This window comes from Schistocerca cancellata, chromosome 2 (assembly GCF_023864275.1).
Source record: "Schistocerca cancellata isolate TAMUIC-IGC-003103 chromosome 2, iqSchCanc2.1, whole genome shotgun sequence".
Classification (NCBI taxonomy): Eukaryota; Metazoa; Arthropoda; class Insecta; order Orthoptera; family Acrididae; genus Schistocerca; species Schistocerca cancellata.
This window is the reverse complement of record NC_064627.1, coordinates 353,006,352-353,033,180: the sequence shown is the minus strand read 5'-3', so window position 1 is coordinate 353,033,180 and position 26,829 is coordinate 353,006,352. Positions and strand designations below refer to the sequence as shown.

Here is a 26,829-nt window from a genome sequence, read left to right as displayed (position 1 = left end):
TGAAAGTAATGCCCACGGTGTTTTAAATATATCACTCATTGCCTCGTGGTTATCGTCAGTCCTGGTTTATATTGGTTTTTGGCTTGGCACCTTGCAACGTGGACACTGGTACGATGAGAATCACTTTTATTATAACCAGTAACTGAAGCGCAATTTTACTTACCTATTACTTCAAAAATACAAAAATCATGAGGACAGCAATAATTGTAGCACTGCACGAATTACGAGACTCAACGCGCAGATGTCTGAGCATCCGCGAACGGAATGGATGATCTATTGTTGAACGATGTCGATGTTTTTGGACTTTTGTCGTCGATGCATCAACGATTAATCACCATTCAAAACATCGATGTCAATCTAGATATTTATGAGCAATACTCGATATTTTAAAAAAATCGATGTTTACCTCGATATTTCTGGGCGAAACTCGATGCTTTGAAAACATCGATGTATCGTTAGCTTTCCTCTTTAGAATAAAGTATTAGTTTTCCAGTAGTGGCAGAACTGATGTAAACAACAACTCATCATATGTTGGCTAAAGCGTTTCATTGTCTTCTCCTGTTATCTCAAAAGCGGCCTTGTGCTACTGTGTTGGCGAATGACAAGTCGTGAGAAGCATCTGGTGATGATGTGATGTGCTAGGACATTACTTGGAAACAAGTAGATGTTCTCGCGAAGCTCGTGTTTATATTTTGTAGCGTCGTAGTTACGTGAGATGACAAGTCAGAAACGATGTCATATTCGCTACAGCTGTGTGTGTTACGGACAAGTAATTTTAGTTTCTCACCAGGTTGAATGCGAGGACTATAGGCCTATAATACACTCCGTATTAGAATCGCTGTGTGATGCGGGATCTGATAAACTGACGTACCCCGTAGACAGGTAACAAACGACAAACCCTACGGGCAAAAGTTGTATGTGCTTTGCTTGGACATACATACTAGGCAGCCTGATACGGTGCCTTCAAGCTATTTTATTTATATAGTATTTGATATCTATCTCGTGAAAGTTCTACTTGTTCTTTTAATCGGCGGAACTCTGAAGTTCAGCATGTTCAAATTCCTTTATTTGGTAACGATATTGAAGTAATTGTTTGACACTTGTAAATCACCTCGTCATTCAGAGAACGAGTGAAATTGTAAATATTAGGAGCGCAGCCTCTTCTTCGTCTTTTTAAAACGCTTAAAGCAAGATTACTGATTCTGTTATACTGGAATACGTTTGGGACTGACCAAGTGCTTTAGCCTACATTCGCATTTCAGTTGTCTGGTTATATTTTTGTGTTTTTTGATCATGGAGCTTTCATTTTCTTTCAGCTTCCAAGTTCATGTTTTGATCGACGAAGATTTTTGTTTCGCCTGTGTTACGAAGAGAACGAATGAACACTACATTCCTTTCAAATTCCTGGATACAGTGAAGGACAGATTTTCTGGAATATCGAGCCTCATTTCCAGATCATTAAGGGCAACTGAAAATGAATTTGAACGTGATTTCGCACCCGTACTTGCATCTGTGATGGTGAGTAATTTTCTGTTTACATTGTTAGTAATGTTCAGAAATCCATTTATGATTTAGTAAAGATTCACATACTTAGTAAGTAAATAATTTGTGAAATGTAGATGTTAAAGATTTTTCATCAGAGAACACTAACTTATTTATGTATACATGTACTATTGAAGAGTTGTGGCATGACGCCTTAAAAGCAGTTACCGATTCCCTGCAGTGTTGATTTAGATTCCAATGTATCATATCACTCTTAGGAAATGCAGTTGAAATGATTTATCCTCTCAGATATATGAGCCTTGTTTATCAAAAGCCATTCTCTAGCTCGCAAGTGAGTTGTATTGATTGTTTTGAATGAGATGAAATGTGAAAAACAGGTGTACTGTACTAGGAGAAACTCAAATGCTACGTTAGCTAGTGGATAATTTCATGAGCAGAGAGACAGATAGTCATTTCTCTTCTTGCTAGCAATGGTAAGTTTCGTCCATAATGTTTGGAATTATAATTTGGGCAGGCAATTATTTAGGACAAATGTAACAACCTTTGTGTCCCATGACAGTGTTTATAGCAGTATATCATAAAGTTGTTCATATTTTCTTGATATGGTGGCATACCCAAATTAAAAATGTACCTAACTGAGAGAAATATGAAGCCACTGTTGCCTAATGATGATGTGAACTGACAGATGACAGCTTTATGTGTTGGTTTTTGTCCAATAATTTGGGTATTTAGACTTAAAAAAGACCTTTAACTATCTCCAGGATGCACAGTTTCAGTGATATTACCAAACTGAAGAATGGGAATCTCATTATCAAAAGTCTCGTAAAAATATTTGGTAAAGTGAATTTAATAATTGAAGAACTGGCTGATAGGAAATTGTAACTAAATTTCTTACCTGAAAAAACCGATTGAAATTCAAAATTGACAGCACTGAGATTTTTCAGTCGACTGAACCTATAATACCAGACTATGACTTTGTCGTAATGATGTCTTGGCCTATGATGTCATACATATCAAACAGTAACAAAACAGAACACTATTATTTTTTGTACTTGTATTATTTTTTGGAACGTGGGTTGTGAGTACAATTCAGTTCAGAATTGGTGAAGTACAGGTGATGTAGTAGTCAAGATCATTGATAAAACATGTACTGACTGCTATAGGCAAATTTGATACTTCATCATATGCAAGCAGTGTTTTCTATGTGGTAGTTCAATGTTCGATTTATATCTCTGTGTTTGTGAGCGGCATAAGACTTTGAACACCAATGTATAAAGTCCAGCATTCTTGTTGGTACAGGTAACAGTAAAATTTTTATTTAATTTGTCAACTGGTGATTTTTTTGTTAGATTGTTAGACACTTTATTTACAACAGACCCTATAATTCACTTTTTATCTAGAACCTTCTTATTCTCTTTGTGTAGAGCAGGATTTTAGTATTGCAGCAAAATCAAAAGTTGTGATTCCACTCATCTGCTTTGATCTATGACATCATCAAAGCAGACACTACTATTTCAAGTATATACTATGTGGTGACCATGACATCATTCGTTATGCCACCGAACAAACATAAATAACATATGAAATTTTAACTCCGGCACTAGAATGAAACTATTGGTACAACTGTGAAAAGTAGGGTGTTTAAGTGAGTAAAAACTAAATGTATGAAAATAAGGACGACACAATTACAAAACAAATATTGACGCGAAAATCAGGCACATGAAGTTCTTAACATTCGGCTCAACCAAAACATGCAAAAACGAGAACCGTTTTAGTAAATTTTCCTTGACCTATAAAACTCCATGCAGCCGTCCGTACCAGGAACCCACACACAACTGTAAAACCCAATACCAAAAATTTCACTAGACTAATCTAGCAGCTAAAGTAAAGCCCACAATACCAAAACCCGACCCTATCTGTCTAAAACAAATTCAACAGTACAAGAAGCCAAAAATATAACCTGACAAATGATGGTAAACCAGTATCCACCAATCACTATCTAATTACAAAACACTAAAACCCCCTAGAATTCATGAGAACTTGTATCATTTTGAATTTTGATATACACAAATAATTTTAAACACACCCATCACATATGCAAAATAAAAAACAAATAAAACAACAAAAATATCAACCAAAGCAACTGCCACATAGATCTAGACAGGCCAAACACTCACTCACACTTAAATTCCCATGCACAACCTAAAAGCAAAACGTTATCATCCACAGTAAGTCCAAAGAACTGTGGGAACATGGCCATAGATAACAGATCTTTTCCCATTGCAACAAGCAATGACCTACTTGTAAATTTGTCATATCCATGACTGAGAAATATTAAATCTCCAGCCATAAGAAACACATGGGGGTAATAATTTCAAACACACATATCCATCAGCATCAGGACGAAATATCAAAGTAACCCACTAGCAGACTGGCACTAACTCTTCCAATAACAACTTGACACACTCAACTCGCATCAGATTACTCACTAACATACGTAACAAACAACTTTAGATGTCAACGTCCAACTCAAGAGAGCGTTGCCAAAATGCAACAACACGCCAGCTTCAAATACAATCCCACTCAAGAACGGAGCACCACCACAATGTCACTCAATACAGCACAGTTCCATCGCATATCAAAGCATATGGGTGGAATCAACTTTCAGTAGTGTTCTGGATTATGCATTATGTACATCTCACGTTTCCTTTCATTCTATTAGATATTCCGATGTCATCAGTCCTTAAATGCATGCTTATTACTACTCTTATGTGTGCTGTGCACTTTTGTACTCAAGAAATAATGAGGAAGTGATTTTTAAGGAAGTGTTACATGTGTTAATTGTGTTGTGTACACTGTAGACAAGTCTGTGTTTGTCCTAAATCTTGAGTGGATAATTGTCTGAAAATTTTTTGTGTGCCACTATGGAATATCCTCCTCTTTTGTTCCTTTCAGTTTTGTCATCTATTGATCATGAACAGTTACAGACACTGTGCCCCCTCAGCTAAATAATTAGTTAGGAATGTGCTACTTGTCTTTTGGGTAAACTTGAACATTCAGTACCAGTTGTCTACTTTGACCCATGATGTAATTGTGTTGGTAGCATATTTGAAATTTATCATGTTTGCAGTGGGTGTGTTGGAGTAAGTAGTGCCATGTTTGTAGTGTCTGATGTTTATGTTCATAAATTGTTTGTGAATGGTGTTAGTTTTATTGGACTATTTGGGTGCTGTTGCAATAATAATACTGGAAGAGTTCGTACTGATGTATCAGTGAGTCACTGTGGTATTGACAGTTCTGAGTAATAGATTTGGTCTTGGCTTTGGAATTATTAATGTGGTGTGTTGTTTATTGTTGGAGATTTAATTTTATGTTTTGTTATGTATGAATGTGACAATAAAGTGCACGAGTTAGTCCCTGCACGTCGCAGAGGGAATGACATGTTGAGCACAATTACATTCCTAGTCTTACTCGGTGTAGTTCCTGAGTGTGTAAAGTGCTACATTTGTGGAGAGGGTATGAGATTGATCTAAAGTGGCAGCATCTTGGACCAGGAACCAGTATAAGTAGTGGTCGTGGCATTTGCTTTACTTACATTGATGAACTTAGTTTTTCGATGTTAATTATGTGAGTGAGTTTTGGTTTTATGGTATCTTGGGTAGATCAGTTGGTGTTGCCAGTATCATCTTTCATCACTTTTTGGGATTCTGTACTGTGTGTAGTGGTCACTTTTTCACATTTTGGTGTTATATTTTCTCAGGATTTTAGTTTTGGTATTGGTTGTTGAAGTTGAGCTATGTAGCTCAGTTGATGTTTTCAACACCAGTTATCTTGTAATTTCATGTTGTTTATCGTGCTGCTGATGTAATTTTTCGGTTATGTTAGATGTTTGTTTCTCCCCACCCTAAACCCCGTTTTAACCACAAGTGTCTCATTACTTTCAATATTTATTACTAAGAATTTGCATGATTCTGTGTTTGCACACCATGAAAACATTTATGATTATTGGTCATCAATTTGAAATTGTGTGTATCTTGGGCCATTTTATCTGAAATTTGAGTGAGGTGGTATGGTAGTAATGATACTGAACATCCATGTGGGAGAAGCAGGATACAAACCGCCTCCCCCATCCAGAAATTTGGATTTTCCGTGGTTTTTCTAACCCAATTAAGACTAGTGCCAGGATGATGACTTTGAAAGGAGATGACTGATCTCCATCCCTATCAGACCTTGTGCTCTGTACCTCATTAGTAAGATGTTAAATCCTAATCTTAATTCCTTCTTTACTTTGACTGAAAAGTACACATAGTGTTCAAGATTATAGGAATTAAAGATTCAGCACATTTATATTGTCTGGTGAACCAGTTACAAAACTGATGTTTCTTTTAAGAACTGGCCTTTGCACATTGTGACGTCGGTAGATAAAATTCATATACTTATATTGAAGCACTTAAAATTTTAAATAATACACCATATAGAAGCACTTAAAATTTTAAATAATACACCAAGCCTTCAGTTATACTTTATTGTGTGAACTGCTCAGCAGGTTAGAATATAGGCCAACTAACTCAACTGCAGTCCATAGGAACAAATTTGCAGTAATCTTTGAATGAGATTATTCGATTCTGTGTTGACATATTATCAGAAATCACAGTGATGTGGAGTTTGATAGTGAAACATTTTGGAAAAAGGCTTAAACTAATGACAAAAGTTGCCTTTATATTTTATTTTCTTGTTCAGCTGAGAAATGAGTCGTTCTTGCTACATTAGTAGTTCAACTTTGTGACCCACAGAAACTACTGAAAGACATGATAAAGATTGTGGCTTTCAAAATGTGTAGGTTTTGCCCTTCCTTACTGTGTTAGTGAAGGTACTGATTGATGTTGCTGCTGGCAGTTTCTTTTCCTTTGTCATTAATATGCTAGTGATTGACATTCATCCACAACTTCTCATGTGACTGCATTCAGTTGCATGTATGATAATTCCTGCTTCATTTATATAGTGTGTCTCGCATCATTGTAACACAAGGGTATTGGAGCAGGATATGAGTGGATGGGTTAATAGATATAGTAATGACTATATGAAATTACAGAAATGTGAGCCTTATTGACGTTGTATTAAGAAGTTTCCTCATTTTGTGCTTGTTGAATTAAGTAATGTCATAACATAAATGTATGGCAGCAGTACAAAAAGCTCAAATGTGGAGAAGAGGTTAAGTGGTCAGCGGAAGACAGAAAAATAATAGGATAAGATTAGCAGACCAACAAAAAAAATGGTCCTGTCAGAGTAAAAAAATGCCGAATATATATACTCTGACAGAAAAGTGGAGAATTAACTGCCTCCATCTTCATTCTGCCTTCCTCACCAAAAATGTTTGTATGCAAACATATTAGCTCTTTTTCAGCACAGAACATCCTAAATCCTTTTACCCAGTCTCTCTTTTTAATTGAGCATTCATACTCAGCATCTCCTCGTCACAGCTACTGTCCATGTTTGTCTCCAAACCCACCGTCTCATCTTTGTCCCCTTGATTTACAATATATCCCTCTGCCACTGTCTCCTCTGTCACTTACACTGTCTTCTTTTATTCTTCTTTCCTGCTGCCACCGTCTTCACCATATCTCAACAGCTCAAAAATTCTCGGGGTCCAACATATTTGTTTTGCCTATATCCTTGCTTTTAAAATTTTGGTCCAAAATATGACCTCTCCTATACGTATATGTTGAAGTTTTTCAGTCTGGGAGGGTCCAAAGCCCTGAAGCCTATGTATGGTCTCACCCCATCTGTATCTTTCATTTCCACTGCTTCCTCTCTCTATCTTCCTCCTGCTGTTCTGTCTCTATCCGTCTTTCTTTCTCTTTTACTGCCACTGTCTCACTGACAATCAATGTCTCCTCTCTCTCTCTCTCTCCTACTGCTAATGTCTTTATCCATCTTTCTCTTTCACTGACACTTTTCTCTCTCATTGTCATTGTTTTCTCCTTCTTCCTCTCCCACGGGCACTGCCTCCTCTCTCTCTTCCAGTATCACTGTCTCTCTGCTACTCTTTCAGCACAAAAAAGGGTGGATATGTTGACTTGTCAACATTTTTGATGGCGAAGGCAGAGTTAGGTTTGAAGCAGCTGGTTCCCCTCTTTTCCGTCAGAGTCTTTTAAATGGGAACATATTCACCTTTTTGTGCTGCGACTGAAGCATTTTTCCACTGGTACCGACCGGCCGCCATGTCATCCTCAGCCCACAGGCTTCACTGGATGCGGATATGGAGGGGCAGGTGGTCAGCACACTGCTCTTCCGGCCTCATGTCAGTTTCCGAAACCAGAGCTGCTACTTCTCAATCAAGTAGCTCCTCAGTTTTCCTCTCAAGGGCTGAGTGCACCCTGCTTGCCAACAGCGCTTGGCAGACCGGATGGTCACCCATCCAAGTGCCTGCGCGGCCCGACAGCGCTTACCTTCGGTGATCTGACGGGAACCGGTATTACACTGCGGCAAGGCCGTTGGCCACGCATAATATAAGGTTAACACAAAATCATTTGCTTTTCATTTTTTCTGGATACTGTGCTCATTGATCGCAATTCATAAAATATGCCTGGCTTATGATTTGTATCTTAAAAGAGTTGAAATGTTGTTAGAAATATTTTACTGAATTTGAAGTTTGTCCTGTTTTAAGTAATTTTTGGCAGTCGTTTTAATTTCTTTCCAGCCACGTTAAGATCATTTTTAGCCCACTTTTTTCACTGTTGTACCACTTTGGGCATGTTTGTATGGCTGTGAAGTGCCCATTATACGGAGACAGTGCATCATAAAGTTTTATAGGTAAAAAAATTCTGATTAAAATCATAGTTTGGTGATCTTGAAACCCTTGTGATAAGCCTAGGATGCTTGCAGTGCGTTCTTTCAGTAAAACTACATTTACCCTTCAGACCAGATACTAAGTGAATTTTATATGCAGATGTGTGATAACTTTGAACCTGTGGATCTCGATAATGGATAAGGATACCGAAAAAAGTTTCAAGATTCCCCGAGAATATCGTCTTAATAACATATGGTAAAAATTTCGGCAATCTGCCTTGAATAGAAATGATAGAAGTTGCCTTCCCATTGGTACTTCACGTATCCAAAAATCATTGTTTTCCAACATATTCCTGGGAACCACCCATGAACAAGTGCTTTTATAAGGTGGCTAGGGTCCACACTAGATCTTTCCTAATGAAAAAGAACCAACCAATTTGCTCAATTCGTGTGGTCTGGAGGAAGCGTGTAATGTTTAAATTTTGATCCTGTACTGTAGGCTAGCTAGAGTATGGCCGTTCTTCCGTTAGGTATGCAAATGGTCACTGGGCCAATGACTATCCAAAACACTTGACACCTTATCTCTTTAACCAACAGAGCCCAAGACACAGTGCCCTGAAAACTTGGATTTTCACGTATGGCTTTTTAGAACATGTTGGTCCCATGCACTGTCATGCACTGACTGATGAAATTAAAGGAAGAAAACAGAAATAGATAGGAATGATAAAATTTTGAATAGTGTTGACAGTGTGGCAGGTATACTGATTTACTGGATAAATGCTTCATGTATTTCTTGCCATGTCACAGTTGTATGTAATCTCCGGCTTTCAATTACTTTGTCATCAGGTCTTACGTGTAGGCTGTATGGTACTTTATTTAGGTGTCCAAATTACACCAGGATGTCACAAAGCATATGAAAGTTCTGTGATTCCAGGCATGTCCATGATGAAATTTCACCAACTAAGTAAAATACCACACAGCCTACACATATCTCCTGAATATGATGACAGTGGAAATTGTTGAGAGCATAATATTACATGTAAATCTGACACTGCAAGGAATCTGTGCACAAACATTTATCCAAGAATGTCGCCCCTAAAATTTTTGTTCTTATACTGATTAAGTGTTGAAGAGAAGGGGTAATGGTGAGAAAAGCTGTGCCAGTGATAATAAATAAAGTTTGAATTTTGAGTGGTTTTAGGTAAGACATTGAGAATGTTAGTCACTAAAGAACATAATTATAAAGAAAACTAGGCATGTGGAAATCGCATATCTTGTTGCATTCACCTGGAACTAGTGTGAGCTGACAACTAAATGTTGCACGCAAGCATCTTATGCAAGCATTTGGTTAGGGAATCTGGAGTTTTCACTACTTTTTGCGTATTGAACTACATCACATTAGTGAAGATTTGGCAGTCTACAGACTTGCCTTGTTTTAGTTTTATTTAATGTTGAAATATTTTTTAAATTATTGTATTTTGTAGGCTAGAGAGGGATTTCAACATTCTGTGATATTTGTTCTTTCCAGTTCATTCATCCAGGATTATGCCAACATTTTATACTGCTTATTGACAGGGTAACTGGCTACCATTAGGGAGTGTTGGAGAAACTGTTTAACAGAAATGGCCACTAATGGGACTTCTCCAGTGCATAACTTCCATGTGTGCAGCTTAAGGCTCAGAATCTGTACTGAACAAATGTCATTGGGCATTTTCATCAATGCAGTTGCTGTGTTATGATGTTTACAGGAGTCTGATTGTTATTTGTCATGAATATTAAGAGTTTTAAGGTAGTATGTCAGCTGCTGATGAACACTGCACTTGGAGGTTTTAGGTACTGTGGGTAATAAGCTGATTATCCTATAGTTGCTTGGTGATTTTGAGTGTTAACCCTAAGGTATTGGTTGAATTAAGCTTTTCTTCCACTCGGTAGACTACGTACTACTAACAAGAGAGAGATTGAAGGTGTCTGTTCCAGGATTTGACACTCGCTGCCTAAAAGACAGCAAGCATACCTAATTTTGGCTTTGTGCACATTTCACTTTGCTTAGTCCCACAACTTCCTGTGTTCTTCAGAGGTTGGATTTCAGCTGAATCTTCTATGTGCAGAGACTGGCTCTGTGGAGTCAATGAGTTTAGTCCAGAGGTTACATAACATTCACATTGTTAAAGTGACACAAGCTTCTTAGATTCTCTGTAGAGCAAGATCTTAGCTGTAGGTCTTACAAGCTTATACTGTGGCACTACCAAGGATGAGGCTGATTGGAAAGATGGTAACTCACTGTTTGGGTGCTTATAGATTACTCAGATGAAAAATTTCTGAGTACGGAAGATACATTTATGCATTCTCGCCATCCTCATGAAGAGTTTATAAGTGATCAGCCCTACAAAGCATATAGACGGAGAGACGACCAGAAGGCAAGGAGGTTTTTGGTTTGTGTCACATCTTTGAAAGATAAATTTCTCAAAAGTTCAGCTGGTAAACAGGTTATAAAGCTGATCAGAATGAGCTATTAACAAATGTCCATTTGGCATTAGCTACAAGTAGCTCCCAGAAATGTTCATTGTGGCTGTCTGAACATTGACCTGACAGCCGGAAGGGAGACAAAGATTACAGTAGACATTGTGTGGGTGACAAAAGCTAAAATTGTCCAGGTCAAAACGATCATCACCTGGTGGGTTTGGTGAAAGACACGCTAGCTGATAGAAAGTATCAGAAAGGAGCTGGCTGTTTAATGGCAAGCAGTAGTTCTCAACATGACAGGATCAATATGTGGTGCTCATAGTGTGCCTGTCTTAAGTGGCAGTCATGAAGTGGCAGGGGAGTGGCTTAACACTAGAACGGAAGAGTTTATGACAGTCCTAAAATGGCAGAAAGTGGTCATTTTAACCCCACATAAAAATCTTCATATTTGACTTAAACAGTTACTTTTTTTTTAGTGTTTGTTAATCCATACTTTATTTCTAGTAATCACAACAATTATTTACAATTATAAATAATAATTACTAATTTATTTGTACAGCAGTGTATCATACAAATTTATTGTTGCTACTGCTAACAAGTTTTTTAACTATAGAATTTAATTTGTTAACTATTCATACAACCTTCTAGACACATTTGGTGTAACTCTTCCATTTTATTCTCACGTATGTTTTACAAACAGCTCTTTATTACTTTCCACTCAAGTCATTTGAAGCTGCTAGACACACTTATTTCTGTTTTACATGCATATTTTCCGCATGCGGATTTTGTGGCACTTACCACAAATATCACTGGTCTTGTTGCCCTTGCAGAGAGTGATGTGGCACTTCCTCCGCTTTTGTCCTCTTCCTTTGCCTGATGTTCTTGCTCTTTTGTTCCCTTGAGTTCATTTGTCAGTTTAAGTACGAACTTCTTCCTTTCCATTTTCTTGTTCTTTACTATGTTATAGATGACCCATGCATTTATTGCTGCCATGTCCAGCATGTTGTAGAAGGTTTCAGGTTTTTTCTTTACTTCCTTGCTTATTGCTACTTCAGTTTGCAGCGTACTCAGAAGAATGACATTTTTATTCTTCTTTCCTTTGTATACAGTCAAGGTGCAGTCTCTGTTGCCACTATTGCGCAGTATTGTGGTGGAGAGTATTTCAGCATTCAGCATCCTTACTTCATCCGGGATTTCACGGTTTAACTTGTTCATTGTACAAACTAATGAAGTTTTCTTTTCTTTGAGTTTTTTAGCAAGTTGAAGAGACGTAGAGAAGTTGTCTTTGGTCACATTTCTTCCTAGATTTACAAATGGCCCCATGAGATGAGATGCAGAACGATGTACTCTCTAAGTGGTTGTTTCTCTCTATGTGTGTCCTCTTTGCCAAGGTATGGGAAAGCATTGCATATATACTTTGTTGTTACATTGACAGCCAACCAGAATTTGAGACCATATTTGTCTGGTTTGTTGGACTTGAATTGAGTAAACATGCATCTTGGCTTTGCTTGGTAACAGTTGCTCATTAGTGGTTATACTTTCTCCAGGATGATAAGCGTAAATACTGCTTTCAATGAAGTTTCCCCAAATTGCAGATACAAGAAAGAATTTGTTGCATTCAGCCCGGGTTGATTCATCGAAATGGAGAAATCTGAGAAGCTCCTGAAATCTGGCACTTGGCATAAGGTCATTGATAAAAACAGGCCTCCAGATCATCCACAGACATACCTTTTGTGCACAATACTCCCCGATCATACGTGATGGCTATCAGTTTCTCCAGTTCCTCAAGTGACACAGTCCAATCACTGTTTTTAGTACTTTTGAGTATTTGATTCTATGTATTTCGTGAGACGTAGCATTGCGTCATCAAACATAAGACAGAGGGCGCTGATGACAGAGCTATCTACTCGTTAGCAGGCATAAGCAGTGGGATCTCCTCTCTACTTCAGAACAGTCATGGCTGACCACCTTTCAGAAGATGAATAATTTCCAATTTCCCACACGGTTCCATCCCTTGCAGTCATCTTTGTAGACGCTTCCAACTGTACCTGCTGTGGTGAAAGAAGTGGTGATTGATGTATATCAGCATCTGAATCCTCTTCCACTAACTGCCCCTCGTTCACAATATCTCCATCTTCACTTGTTGGGTACAAAATCATCATCCTCATCAGTGAAGTTGATTTCCATTTCAACTTCGGAATTATCTAAGAGATGTAACATTTCTTCATCAGAAAGTCCAAGCTGATGATAAATGTTCGAAAACATGTTTCACAGACAAAGACTGCCTGAGTGACACAACATAAGCTGTGGTGTACTGGAATGACACACATCAAGTTGCAACAATGAGGAACAACTGCTCTGCGTTACTGCTCACTGTTGCCACTGTATTGTTGGATAATTTACTTATATTCAGAAGAGAAATTACAGTGGGGCCTAATTGATCCCTTCCGCAGTTCTAGGTATACTGAATGAAATGGCAAAGAAAATTAGAGAAAGGTTTTGACAATGTTAACTGGAATACTCACTTTAAAATTTTAAAGGTGGCAGGGGTAAAATACAGGGAGCAAAAGGCTATTTACAATTTGTTCAGAAACCAGATGACAGTTATAAGAGTTGAGGGGCATGAAAGGGAAGCAGTGGTTGGGAAGGGAGTGAGACAGGGTTGTAGCCTCTCCCCGATGTTATTCAATCTGTATATTGAGCAAGCTGTAAAGGAAACAAAAGAAAAATTTGCAGTAGGTATTAAAATCCATGGAGAAGAAATAAAAACTTTGAGGTTCGCCGATGACATTGTAATTCTGTCAGAGACAGCAAAGGACTTGGAAGAGCAGTTGAACGGAATGGACAGTGTCTTGAAAGGAGGATATAAGATGAACATCAACAAAAGCAAAACAAGGATCGAATTAAGTCGGGTGATGCTGTGGGAATTAGATTAGGAAATGAGACACTTAAAGTAGTTGATGAGTTTTTCTATTTGGGGAGCAAAATAACTGATGATGGTCGAAGTAGAGAGGATATAAAGTGTAGACTGGCAATGGCAAGGAAAGCGTTTCTGAAGAAGAGAAATTTGTTAACATCAAGTATAGATTTAAGTGTCGGGAAGTCATTTCTGAAAGTATTTGTATGGGGTATAGCCATGTATGGAAGTGAAACATGGACAGTAAATTGTTTGGACAAGAAGAGAATAGAAGCTTTCGAAATGTGGTGCTACATGAGAATGCTGAAGATTAGATGGGTAGATCACATAGCTAATGAGGAGGTATTGAACAGAATTGGCGAGGAGTTTGTGACACAACTTGACAAGAAGAAGGGACTGGTTGGTATGACATGTTCTGAGGCATCAAGAGATCACAAATTTAGCATTGGAGAGCAGTGTGGATGGTAAAATTCATAGAGGGAGACCAAGAGATCAATACACTAAGTAGATTCAGAAGGATGTAAGTTGCAGTAAGTACTGGGAGATGATGAAGCTTGCACAGGATAGAGTAGCATGGAGAGCTGCATCAAACCAGTCTCAGGACTGAAGACCACAACAACAACAAACATCTTCAGAAAGAGGAGAAAAAATTACAAAAAGTCTTATATCATTATTGAAGTAAATAAATTGGATATGACAAAGAACGAAAAACGTATGACTGGGGTCATTTTGATGCTTTCCTTTGTTCTAATGTTAAATACAAGGTATCAGAGCATTCAGAGAGAAGTGCTACTGAAATTATAGTTTGTTGCTAACAGATGTAAACCAAATAAACGTGTAAATTAAATTGTGATGAATATAAAAGCTTAGATATGACTTGCAGTAAAACGTAGTCACATAAATTCAGTTGAGTAATGGGGTACAAAAAAATTATACGATTAAAAGGAAAGATTGAGTACATTGTAACTATAATAGTTCAGTACTAACTAGACTGGCATACGGATATACATAAAAAATTTACGTTATAATTAATAAAACAACAAAATAAGCAAGAAAACTATCAAAATTCAGTGAGCAAAAGCTAAGGTGAGAGAAGTCTCATTTAATTAATTTCCAGATATGAGGGAGGATCGGAAAGTGATGTCCAATGACTTTTTTCTCCCCTGGTATTGCAGCTGGACTGTCGAAATTTCACAACGTAATTTGAAGGCTGTGCTACAGAGGATATTTTGTTTTCATGTGCAGCTCTAGCAAGAGAAGCCGGAACAACGAAACAAAAAGGGTGCGCATGTTAATGTCATCAACTTGTAAAGAACAGTGAGGTGTGGTTCAGTATTTGTGGTCCAAAGGGCATAAACTGAGTTAAAATCACTGGGACTCTCTGGCTCATGACGTCTCCAGGTGGTGTGCACCCTTCCAAGGCGGCCATGCTCTGGCAGCTGGTAACAGCTGTAACTGCGCTGAATAACAGAGCCACTGAAGCAGCAGTTTTGAACAACTAGCTTGTGCAACTGCGAACCCTGTTGCAGCTGTTCAACATTTCCTGTGGTGCGGTGTACAGTACTGTTCATAACACATTGAAATTCCATAAAATGTTTGCTCGCTAGGTGCCTAAGAACCCGACAGACAACTGCAAGGGCCAGCGAATGATGACAAGCTTGGATCACTTAACATGTAATGCAGTAGAGGGGCATGACTTTCTGAAACGAATCTCACTGGTGATGTGTCATGGGCATACCACTACATGCCTGAAACCCAGCAGGCCTCTGTGGAGTGGAAACATGCTCATTCCCCAATGTGAAAAAAAAAAAATTCAGAGTGACGCAATCTGCTAGGAAAAATGCTTGCGACAGTGTTCAGGGATATGCATGGTGCATTATTAGTGAACTCTGCTCAGCACAAGACCTGTGTTAATGCTGCATCCTACATTAAAACGTTGTTTAAGTTGTGTTGTGCTCTTCATGACAAGTGCCATGACATTAATGTTGGTGTCAAAATTTCTTCATGACATACTCACCCCCATGTTGCTGCTCCTATTCATGACAAAAGCACCAAATTTGGTTGAGAGGTGTTCCAGTATCCACCATATAGTCTGGACCTTACACCAACGGACTCTAATCTGTTTGGTCCCATGAGAAAACTCCTGGCCGGCCAATGCTTTACATTGGGTGCAGAAGTGAAATCAGCAGTCCACAAATGGCTATACTCCAGCCCAACAGACTTCTAAGAACAGAGCATATTGAAACTGGTGCCACAATGAGAGAAATGCATTGAACAAGTTGGTAACTATATAGGAAAGAATGTTCTGATAATAAAATTATTTTACTTGACTTTCCAGTCTTCCATCATATGTTCATTACTAATTTTTTCCTCTTTATTCTTTCCTCACTTCTATTCTGCCATCTTGAGTCCATACATTTTTCAAGCCAAACTGTAAGATGTCAGTGTTTAACAGTTTGTCTTTCACAAGATTTCTTACCTGTCTTATTCAAATGGCATGGCAAGTCTGTATGAAGCTTTGTATCAAACTTGTTAATTCAGAGCTTGGATAGTTGACCAGGAGTGATGGGGCTTTTCTGTAATGCATATGCAATGGATGCACCATACCTCCTTCAGTGACGTCAATTGGCAAATAGCTACCTAACTATTTTACCATTCATTCTTTTTTGTGGATTTTTCTTTATACACATATTTCTTAGCTTCTGTTTACACTGGACTATTCTATTAGAGCTGTTAGTTTTATGTTGGGTACTGAGTGCCAGTGAGCTATGCGAAGGATTTTTGAGTCACTTTTTTTTTTTTTAATTTTATTTGCCTCTATGGACCTGTGAACATTGCACCTCCTTCTGTGCTCTCTGAAATGTCATTCTACAAAAACCAACTTCTACGAAATTACATCCATTTCCTCTTCTTAGGATGTGTGTGTGTATTGTATCTCGTATTTCATATATTTGCAACACTTCAGTCACAGATGTTTATATGGACAAGCTTGTTCATGAAAATCCATCAGTAATCTTTTAAGACTAGTTAACAAATGCTGACTTCATTTATCATATATCATCACTCTTGTCATGATCTTCTATATTCCATGGCACACAGTGCATTTCCGAGCTGAGATGGTAGTGGCTTGGAATAGTTGCTCAACTAGCAAGTACTGCAACATGCAAAAAGACTGCCCTTGTTACCTCACCTTGCAGATATGCTGCACTCATCCAAACTCTGGGACATGCACTAAAGAAAAATAAGGGTTTCATCAATAGTATGCATGTCACTGCCATCATTCATCAATTACAGAAAAATGTGGGATGACACATTACTTTCCCCCAAAGTGATATGTTGCACCGCAGCATCTACGTTTGATGCCATATCACATAATAATTTAGCTTTTTTTCTTTTAAACACATTTCTCAATTATGCTTTGTACTTTCTTTTTCACATGATGTCAGTGGCCAACAATTTTTATAGTGCCTTGTTTATGAACCACTAACATTTGTGGCACTTTTTAAAAAGTTTGATGATGATGCTGAACATGAATGATTGGTAGATCTTCTATGCCTTGTTAAATAAAACATGTTTTATCACCTCAGAAACATCTTTTTTAAGGTACTACCCTTGCTAGAAATGTGTGTTGATATTCTTTTACTTTTCTGTGATAACATGCTCGGGGTAATGTGCTTGCGCCTGAAAGTATGTTTTCCAAAACTGTATAATGATTTTAAGTTTTTGACGGTTCTGCAAAAATAAGCCACTGCGACAGGCATCTTTTTGGCGTAGAAAATACACACACACACACACACACACACACACACACACACACACACACACACACTTGCAGGAGAGAGAGAATGAATTTGAATGTGATGTTGAGTCAGTGAACTGCATTGCCTCATCATAGTTATTAACCCTTTGACTGGGCTGTTTCTTGCATCATTGGCTGTTTTCACCCGTGTAATTATTCCATGTCTTGTGGCACTTCCTTGCAGCGCAGCATAATCTGATGCAGTTCAGAACTTTTGTTATCAATTTGTACTATGAGAATAAGCACATAACAATTGGGTCTCACGAAGGATTTTAGTGGAGGGGGGAATCCATACATATTACTTTTCAGAAAGTTTGTGTTTCAAGAACTTCTTGCCTTGAGTAATACATTTCAAAATGGAGTTTCTGAACTACGTCTTGTAGGAGTAACAAAGTGGACAAAGAATTCATTTCCAAGTTGTTTGTTGGCACCCATCTGTGTGCATGAGATCTTTGTTTCGGTGTAACTATATTTGAACCTTCAATCTGTTCAGCATATTTGTTTGTATCAGTAATTATCATTATTAATAACCTGTTGTCAAAAAAGAATATGGAAAATGTCACTCCTATATGCACGGCAATTAACAGACCACATTTTTTAGAACATCTGTCAGCAGTCAGCAATTCTTTGATGCCTCCTTCACCTTTGATGTTTCCATGCCATTGTCATTAAACCCCCGTCGTTATTGTCTTCTCCACAAAACAGAAATACCACCAGTACCTATTACAAGCCATGCCATGTTTTGCACCCTCAGTGTGTGCTTCTCCTTTGCGAGCACAGCCGAGTCTGGTCAGTACTCCAGCTTCCCACACCACTGTGCTATTCCGAGCAGATGTGTGAGTGAAATTGCTATATGCCGAAAGCTGCATGCACGGGGAAATTAGGAAGACTTGTTTGCAACACTACTTGTAAGAGGCAAGTATTCCAGCATACTTTTATAAGGCAGATTTTTGTCATTAGTGTTTATTTTCAAATTTTTATTTTTACGTCAAAGCAATAATCTTACTACTTAATTCAGTAAGTATATTAGATACTGATAATACAGTGAGCAGTCATTTAACATTAAGTTGTGATGTTTTTAAATTTATACACATTTCAATTTTAGAATATGTAATATATCTGGAAACATGTTTCATGATACACAAACACATAATGTTACATAGATCAAAATCTGTTAAACCTGAATATTGGTGGGGCTTTGTCAGTTAAAAACACATATATTTTAATAACTTTAGGGGTTTCCTGTGCTGCCGAGGTTATTGCCCTTAGGGTAACATTTTATACGAGTCTTGTGTAAATTCCTAGATTGGACAAAAAGGTCGTTGAGATGGGTGCTACGCAGTTTGGCTATCAGCTCCAGTTGGAGGTAATGAGGAGGCACATCAGCAGTCAAAAGGGAGAACAGTCTGACAAATAAATCGAAATCATTCTTCAACTGGCAAAGTCATGAGATCTCTTTTAAAATTCATGTTGAAATGTTTCAGTTATTGAAACATAGTCAGTCATGTCTGGTGCACAAATGACTGCCTTGATTTCCGGGAAATATTCCATGTCGTGAAACTGAATGTGATTTTTTGTTCAATAGCATCAATCGTGTCTGCCCTATCTGTTACCAAATTATCTTCCCTTTACATTAAAAGATTTGATAAAATCAAATACTTGATGGTGTTGACCGTAAAAGATTTTGCTGCCATTCTGTTTACCTTGGCTCTGAGCACTATGGGACTTAACTTCTGAGGTCATCAGTCCCCTTCTGTTTACCTTTAACTCAGTTTTTCCCCCATAAGTTCAGCCAGCATTCACTCTCATTCACCAGAAAACAAGTGCATCATATCATCTTTGAGGCTGGTGTTGTAAAGATGTTCCAACGAACATTTTTCCAGTTCATAATAGTGTGATAGCATATTAAACTCTTGGCATGGCCTTCAAACTGCATGAAAAATTAAATAATTCCCTGTTAGCATTTAATGATGTGGCTTCTCAATTTTTTTGGACAAGTGTGTCGATGCCATGGTATTTCTTATGCAGGACATAAATCTCATTTAACACAATTGGTATTGTTAGCAAACTATGTCAGGCAGACTGCCTTGCTCTAGCAGCATCTGGCTGCAGCCATTGCCTGTTTCTCCTTGTCCCTCAGTCCCACTCGCTGCCGCACTTGGAGCACTAGGCAGGAGAAAGGCCAGAGTGCTCACGCTTGCACTCTTGAGTGCCTTCAACCAGGACTGATCTATTAGATGAAGCTTAACTAGGTAGTGTGATCCTTACAGCTGATGTACAACTCCAAACACATTTTGTAGAGTCTCATGAACGTTGCCAGCTGCAGGTTCAAATGCTGTTCATGGAGTACGTAGCACGGCACCATCAGGCAGCCCAAACTCAGATCGTAGATTTGGGTTAATGGGGGTTAATGGAGGTGGAAGAGCTTCTACACTCCAGTTGTATTTCTTACTTGGTTTCGTTTGTTACAGTATGATTTCAACATAGGACAGGGAGACAAGTTACAGGAACTGCAGTCTCAAGTGGAGGATGTAAAACAAGTAATGCTTGAAAATGTGCAGAAAGTCTTAGACCGTGGAGAGAGGCTGGATGACCTGCTCAGCAAAACTGAAGATCTGGAAGCTGGGGTGAGTAACAAAGAGTTTTGTTTTTTGACGTGCAAATACATTTAGAAACTCTCAAGTTTAGACCAGGACTTGCCATTAACTGAGTATATTATCATGAATATGATTCATTTTTCAGAATTTATCATAACAAGTGGAAAATATGAATTTTTCCCTTTAATAGTATTATTATGAGTAGTTTAAATCAAACCTAAGACATGCTGGTGTTGTGAAGTGGAATCCTTGTAATTACCATTGAAGTAGTTGTGGCTTCTCATGTCCATGTTCATATGGAAGCAATTTTATTGTTTCAAGTGGATAAAGATTCAGAAAACTATTCAGTTTGCTGAAGAATAATGGTGGAGGTGCGTGTCAAGGGAAAGGCACTGTTGAGAATATAAAACTGGAATGTCCCAGTTGTAAACCCTCAGTTGTAACATGCTGTGTGAGTTTAACAAAAATGTAAAGGTGAGCACACGAGAACTTTAAGGTTCATTTGAAACTTGAGTACCATCTCATTGTTTCCCAAACCACTTTTTTGTCCTTCACACTGCATAAAAACTCAGCCTCATCAGAATGTGGTGGTACACTGCTGCTGTTCACATTTCGGTTGTACTTTCAACAGAGAAGGGTGTGCTGGAATAACAACAGTATTATGTGTGGAAGTTATCAAAATTTCTTTATTTCATTGCACCTTAGAATGTAGAAGGAGGTATTCTTGGAATCAGGGAGGTGGTTGTGACCCACCAAAACATATCTTCCCCCACTGCAGTCACTTCTTCTCTCGTCTCTCTCTTTCTCTTTCTCTCTCTTAATCTGAAGGTTACTTCACATTCCATTCGTATATAGATTTCAGAAAGAATGGTGGCGTAAATGCCCGTGTGTGCACTGTAATTAGTCTAATGTTACAGGGGCAACACATTGAAGCCTGTAATATGGTCATAGCTTCCTCATATCAAAGTGAATCAAGTCCTTACAAATAAGCCTTCCCAAAAAAGCTGATGTCTATCTTCAAACATTTGCCAGTTCATTTGCTTTCCGGCATTCTCTTGAAGCTGTCCTATAGGTCAAACAAACCTCTGGTCATTTGTGTTGTTCGTTTGATAATTCCTGTCAGGCCTGTTTAGTATGAGCCCCACGTACTTCAACAATCTTGTGTGGTGGGTGGAAATTTCTCAGTATCCTACCTATAAACTGGTCTCTGCCACCTGCTGTGCTTACAACTGAGCCTATGGTTTTTGTATTTTATTTTTCTATTTTTGGTATATGTAGAAAAAGGAGAATACACAGCCAGTAATATACAATCAAATTGTATGTATATTAATTTAAAACTCCAGCTTTTCGTATTTATTTGTTCGCACTATTTAACGATGATGTTGCAATGGGCTGACTACATCACATGTCCTATGCTGTGAATAACAGCTGTCATTGGCTGGCAAGATCAAATGACGTGAGTTATGCTGTGCTGTATTTGGGGAATCCATGTTTATGCTTTCGTAATATGAAAATATGCAGTGTACATGTTACTGTGCATCAAAGGTATTAGCAAAATGTATCTTTTTTTCTGGCTTTTGTTTCTGAAGTGCCAGGAAGTTGTATGCCAGAGTTTAAAACCTTCAGCATTCAAAGGATTGTTTAAGCCCCAAGGGATAGTACAATCTGTTAAGTAAGAGCTTGCTTGGCTTTACACACAGATGGTAAAAGCTATCACCTTAGTTCTTTCACAACCCAAGAGAGGAAACCTTTGTCCTTCAATCAGTGTCCATAAAGCATTAGTTTAATTTGAATTCTTGACTATACACATGTAGAGACATCAGTGTAGCTTACGCATCGCTTAAATATCTTCAACAGTTCGCGGCCCTGTCAGCAACTGTATAAATATTAATTTTAATTTTATTAATCAACAGCCTAAGCGTCAGTTGTGCCGTTTACCTAGAATTTACCTAGGTTTCAGTTGTGACGATGTCCACTATGGACAAACGGTAGTTACTGTTATTCTGAAGAAGGTTGGGTTATCCCGACTAAAACCTAGGTAAATTCTAGCTAAACGGTGCAACTGAGGTTGTTATTAAAATTAAAATTAATACTTACGCATTGCGTTTATCACAAATGTTTGATGGTGACTGCCAAACTTTGGCTCATCGCTAGAAATGAAGATTGGGTGCCACAGGAAGGTAATGCTCTGAAGCACCACAGCAGGCTTTGCAGCAATTGGAAAAAAGGAGAAAGGTGTGCAGGTACTGAGTTGTCCCTCACAGTCACCTGACACTAATGCTATTTAAGATGTATGATCATACATCAAAAAGAACTTGCAGGGGAAAAATATCTTCACTTTGAGACAGATGTCAATGCAGATTCGACACATTTGGAGGTCTCTTCCACGTAAATGCACAGAAAACTTGGTCTTAAGCCAGAGATGCCAGACAGTTATAAATAGTGATTAACCTGACCACGGTATTACTAAACAGACTGTACATAGTCACTTAACAGGGAAAAAATGTACTTTCACTTGGGAAAAAGTGTATTTACACCAAAGAAAAAGCATATTTTTAAGCAGGAATCTGTGAATTTTTTTCTTGCCCACTTATACCCTGTAGCATGTCTCTCAGCACTTGAAAAAGATAACTGTGATGTTCATTTTCGGGTTTTAGCCACTTTTCCTGATGTCCTATTATGTGAACTGCACAGCTTTTTTGGGAGTGCTTCAAACTCTTTTACTATGTTGTGAATGCTTCAGCAGTTGATTACTGGGGTTTTAAAGTGTTACTGGGGGGAGGGGGCAGATTTCTCTGGATTTTACACTTATACTATAGATGCCATCATCTGGGCTGTATGGCGCGTTGCCTAATCCAGAAAATCCATGTGGTGACCACACATGCAGTCAACTGTCAACTGCATGGGCAGCAACTTCTGATGAGTAGGAGAACTCTACATTCTCAATCCAATAGCTGGCTACACATTCACCGAATTCCAAAAATTCCCATGTTTTTCTCAATTTTCTTCCAGAGGAAAAAATTCCCAGGTTCCCCCCCCCCCCCCCCCCCCCTCAATTTTCTGTTCTGAGGCGTATACAGCCTGTTATTAGACGACTTTTGAGGCATAATTGTTTGCTTCTTTATATTACCCAGTGACTCCTAGTTTCAGCTGGCTGTTTTAGTATGTTTCTGAAAACACCGTTCACATCACCAAGTAATGCAATGGAATTTTTGACACATTACATGTCATTAAACTGTTAGGCTTTGTGAAGACTGTATCTGCCAGTTCTTTGTGGTAACAAAGTTTTTCTCTAGTTTTATTACAATTCAGAACACCAGGCTTTGTTCTGATTTTATTATTGCTGCTAACTATTGGCATGGACAAATTGTTAGAAAATTACTTCTTTTATTTATTTTTGTTATGTTTTAGCTATTGCTGTGGGGGTCGGGGTTCTCTAGCCTTATGTACGAGCCATCTAACAATTAATAACTACAATGTGTGCCTTTTCTGTTTTCTTTTCTCAGGGCAACACATTTCGTCAGAGGACATTGCAACTGTACAAAAAAGCGAGATGTAGAAATTTGAAGATGTGGATAATAATTGGCAGTTTTCTTAGTGTGGTACTGACATTGGCCGTGCTTATATCCCTAGGAATCTTGCATTTATGATTCACTGAGGTGAAAGACAATTGGAAGACATTGTTTTTGACTGCAAGAGAAGGCTGTGGTACACATTGTTTATATAGTGATCAACATAAACCAAAGAATTTGACAAAATGTAAATATGTCATATGTGAAGTACTCGTGTAAGTCTGTTGCTTTTGTACAAGGATGTTGAAGCTTTAATGATTAAATTCTTTTAAATATTCCGTTATTTCACAATAAGATCAGATATTAAGGACTAATGCCATAAATTCATTTCAGAAACAGGTGCAGCTTCATAATGAATATTCTACTTTATAACAGTGTGTACACTGTTATGAAACATTGTATTGTATTGGCTGTTTTTAGTTGTAATGTGGGCTGGACAGTTCACTTGGTAAGAGCACTGCAACCAAGGTTCTAGTCCTGTTCCATGAAACAGTTTGAATCTGCCAGAAATGTAGCTTTTTGTGCATTTTTAGGTTTTTCATAATGTATGTGCAGAATTTTACAGTGTGACTGAGCTTTGTTTATTGTCCAATATTGTTGTCTTTGGGGCATTCTTTACACAGCACTAAAGTATACCATACCATTGTATTCTTGAATATTCAGATATCCTCCAATGGCATTTACTTGAAGCATTCGCACCAGTTGATATTGCTGGTGATTGAAGACTGTGTGTTACTTTTGATCCTTAAACCCCATCTTAAATTCTTGCTTGATGTATGATTTTAATTTATTTTGTTTGATTATACTGCTCAACTCACGCAGTGTTTGTTCTCTATCTATGAAGTGAAGTGTGTATAATTTTTCTAACACTTTGATGTTTTTATGACATGTGCTTTATCTTGGTTTTAATTCCTCAGTGATAATATGAGCATCACTGCCACATTAGTATTTTTCTCTCTTCTGTGCATGTTACTCCTTTCTAATCAGATTGCATTTTCCCTGCTTTCTACTCATAAGTTTATTTCCTTCAGGTTTCTCCTCCTCCTCCTCCTCCTCCTCCTCCTCCTCTTCCCCCCCCCCCTCCTCTCTCTCTCTCTCTCTCTCTCTCTCTCTCTCTCTCTCTCTCTCTCTCTCTCTCTCTCTCTCTCTCCCCCCCCCCCCTCCCTCTGCCCCCCGCAGTTCTGTAGAAATTTGTGCACATTGTGATTATTCAGTATTTTACTGACAGTGGATTTTTATCTGTATTAAACATTAATTGAAATAAATTGTAATAGAATTATGGCAAGTATGTGCTTCCAGGGGGTGAAGTGTTAATTAATGCTGATAAACACACACAACAATACACAAACTACCCTAGCTTTCAGAACTAAAACCTTTCCTTCTTTGGAAAGGGAGCAGAATGAAGTTGGCCACCCAGACCCCAGGGCGATAGATGTTATATGCCAGAGGTGCTCTTCTTACACTCAACCTGAATACTCAGAAATTTTACCTGCCTGATCTGTTGCATCGCTGAGCTAATCTAAGCCAAACAATGTAACACTTGTCTCTGATTGTGTCCTGTGAGTAGTTTCAAGACGTCAGCAGAGGTCAGACCATCTAGCAGAAGCTAAGTGCACAAGATCAGAGCTAGAATTTTAGATAAGACTGTGGCTCAAAACGTGGGAGATTCTGAAGGTGCTTAAAGAGAAGAACTATGTTTGATACAACAAGTTTTAATACACCAAAAAAATTACATTTGTGTTCACTTACTTGAAATATGACAATGGTAAGAACTAAAATGAAGGTTGAATACAATCACTTTCTGGAGTGGGAGCTGAGAACAGGACAATTACCTGTAACTGTGGATCAAGGTGGAGAACTCGTGGATCCGTCAGCAGCTGCTGAAAGCCCGAACAAGGAAGACAAAAAACAACTACTAGTTGGTTTTGTAAGCTAGGGAACTCAACAGGCTACATCTGAGGGATGTAAGTAAACTCCATGGAGAAGGTGATGCGTTACCTCCTCTAGAGTTGCCTGCCTCACTGGCACCACTGAGTACACAGCCCCATCCCGTCACAAGCTACTGCCCAAGTGCTTGGCTTAGGCTCTCACAGAATACTCTTAAGTATTGTTACGTGCTCTTGTTCTCTATACACGATAACACCCTCACACATTAAATAAATTCAGTTCACCCACAACAGAGACTATGTTACGACTGCCCATAGAACGAATTGCTATCTTCATTCAATAGAGTTCTGAAATACACAGGCAATACTTAAAAGAGCAGCATGGCAATGGCCATACCTAGGCATACTCAAAACCTCTCACTGCTCTCTTACAGGCTCCAAGCTTCTCACAAGATGACCCCCTTACATTGTGGCTATCAACTAACTCTTGGTCTGCTCCTGGTGATTATATGCTACTCTGCCTGACAACAGATGTTCATAGTTCATATTCCATTGAACATCTTTGTGGCATTCAGAACATTCTCCACAAAGTCACTATCCTACGTTGCATACCATGTCTTCCATCATAGGTGTTCCCTTTGACACCATTATCTTACTACTGAAATTGTGCCAACCCCCCAAAGTGCTTATGTCAATAATATTATCTGAAGTACATTGCAACCATTAGTTTATTCTAGAGTACTCAATAAATTCTCACAGCCCCTTTGCGGTGATTCAGTAACGTGCTACCTCCACATACACAGAAGACACTCATCAGCAGCAGCTGCTGCTGCACCTGTGCTGGTACTAACTAATGCGTGCCATATTTTAGATATATGAATATGTGGCATATACATGACAGATCCACCATAGTGGACAAATGATTATCTGCCTCATTAAAAATAGGACTGCGAAGGCATGGGTTCAGGCCCCACTGGCGGAGCCTTTGTGAAGGTGAGAGGGAGAGATTCCTTTTAATCATTACAGGTGTAAAGATGAAGTTTAGCTTGGAAGATTGTCAATTATGTATATCTTTACAGTACATAACATTTATTTATTAGAAGTGGCTCTTGAGCTGAGTAGGCATCCAACGAAACTTTCTTGCCTCTAGATCAGGAGAGAAATGCATGGGTTGCCAGTTTCTGGACTGCAGCTACAAAATAGAATTGGGTATCACTTTGATGACTATTTATAACTCAGATCATACAGCACATAACTCGAATACTTAGTCCGTGACCAGTCAAGTTACATCTCCGAAGCCTCT

General features: G+C 38.4%; 1 protein-coding gene across 1 annotated transcript; it reads left to right on the top strand.

The window, feature by feature from the left end:
- The first annotated feature begins 460 nt into the window (after positions 1-460).
- Positions 461-24,713, top strand: LOC126145645 (uncharacterized). The gene is made up of 4 exons (XM_049915572.1): positions 461-882; positions 1,317-1,518; positions 19,943-20,098; positions 23,575-24,713. Exons 1-4 carry the CDS (start codon positions 716-718, stop codon positions 23,716-23,718), a joined length of 669 nt encoding a protein of 222 aa, XP_049771529.1. The 5' UTR covers positions 461-715; the 3' UTR covers positions 23,719-24,713.
- The last annotated feature ends 2,116 nt before the right edge of the window (positions 24,714-26,829 follow it).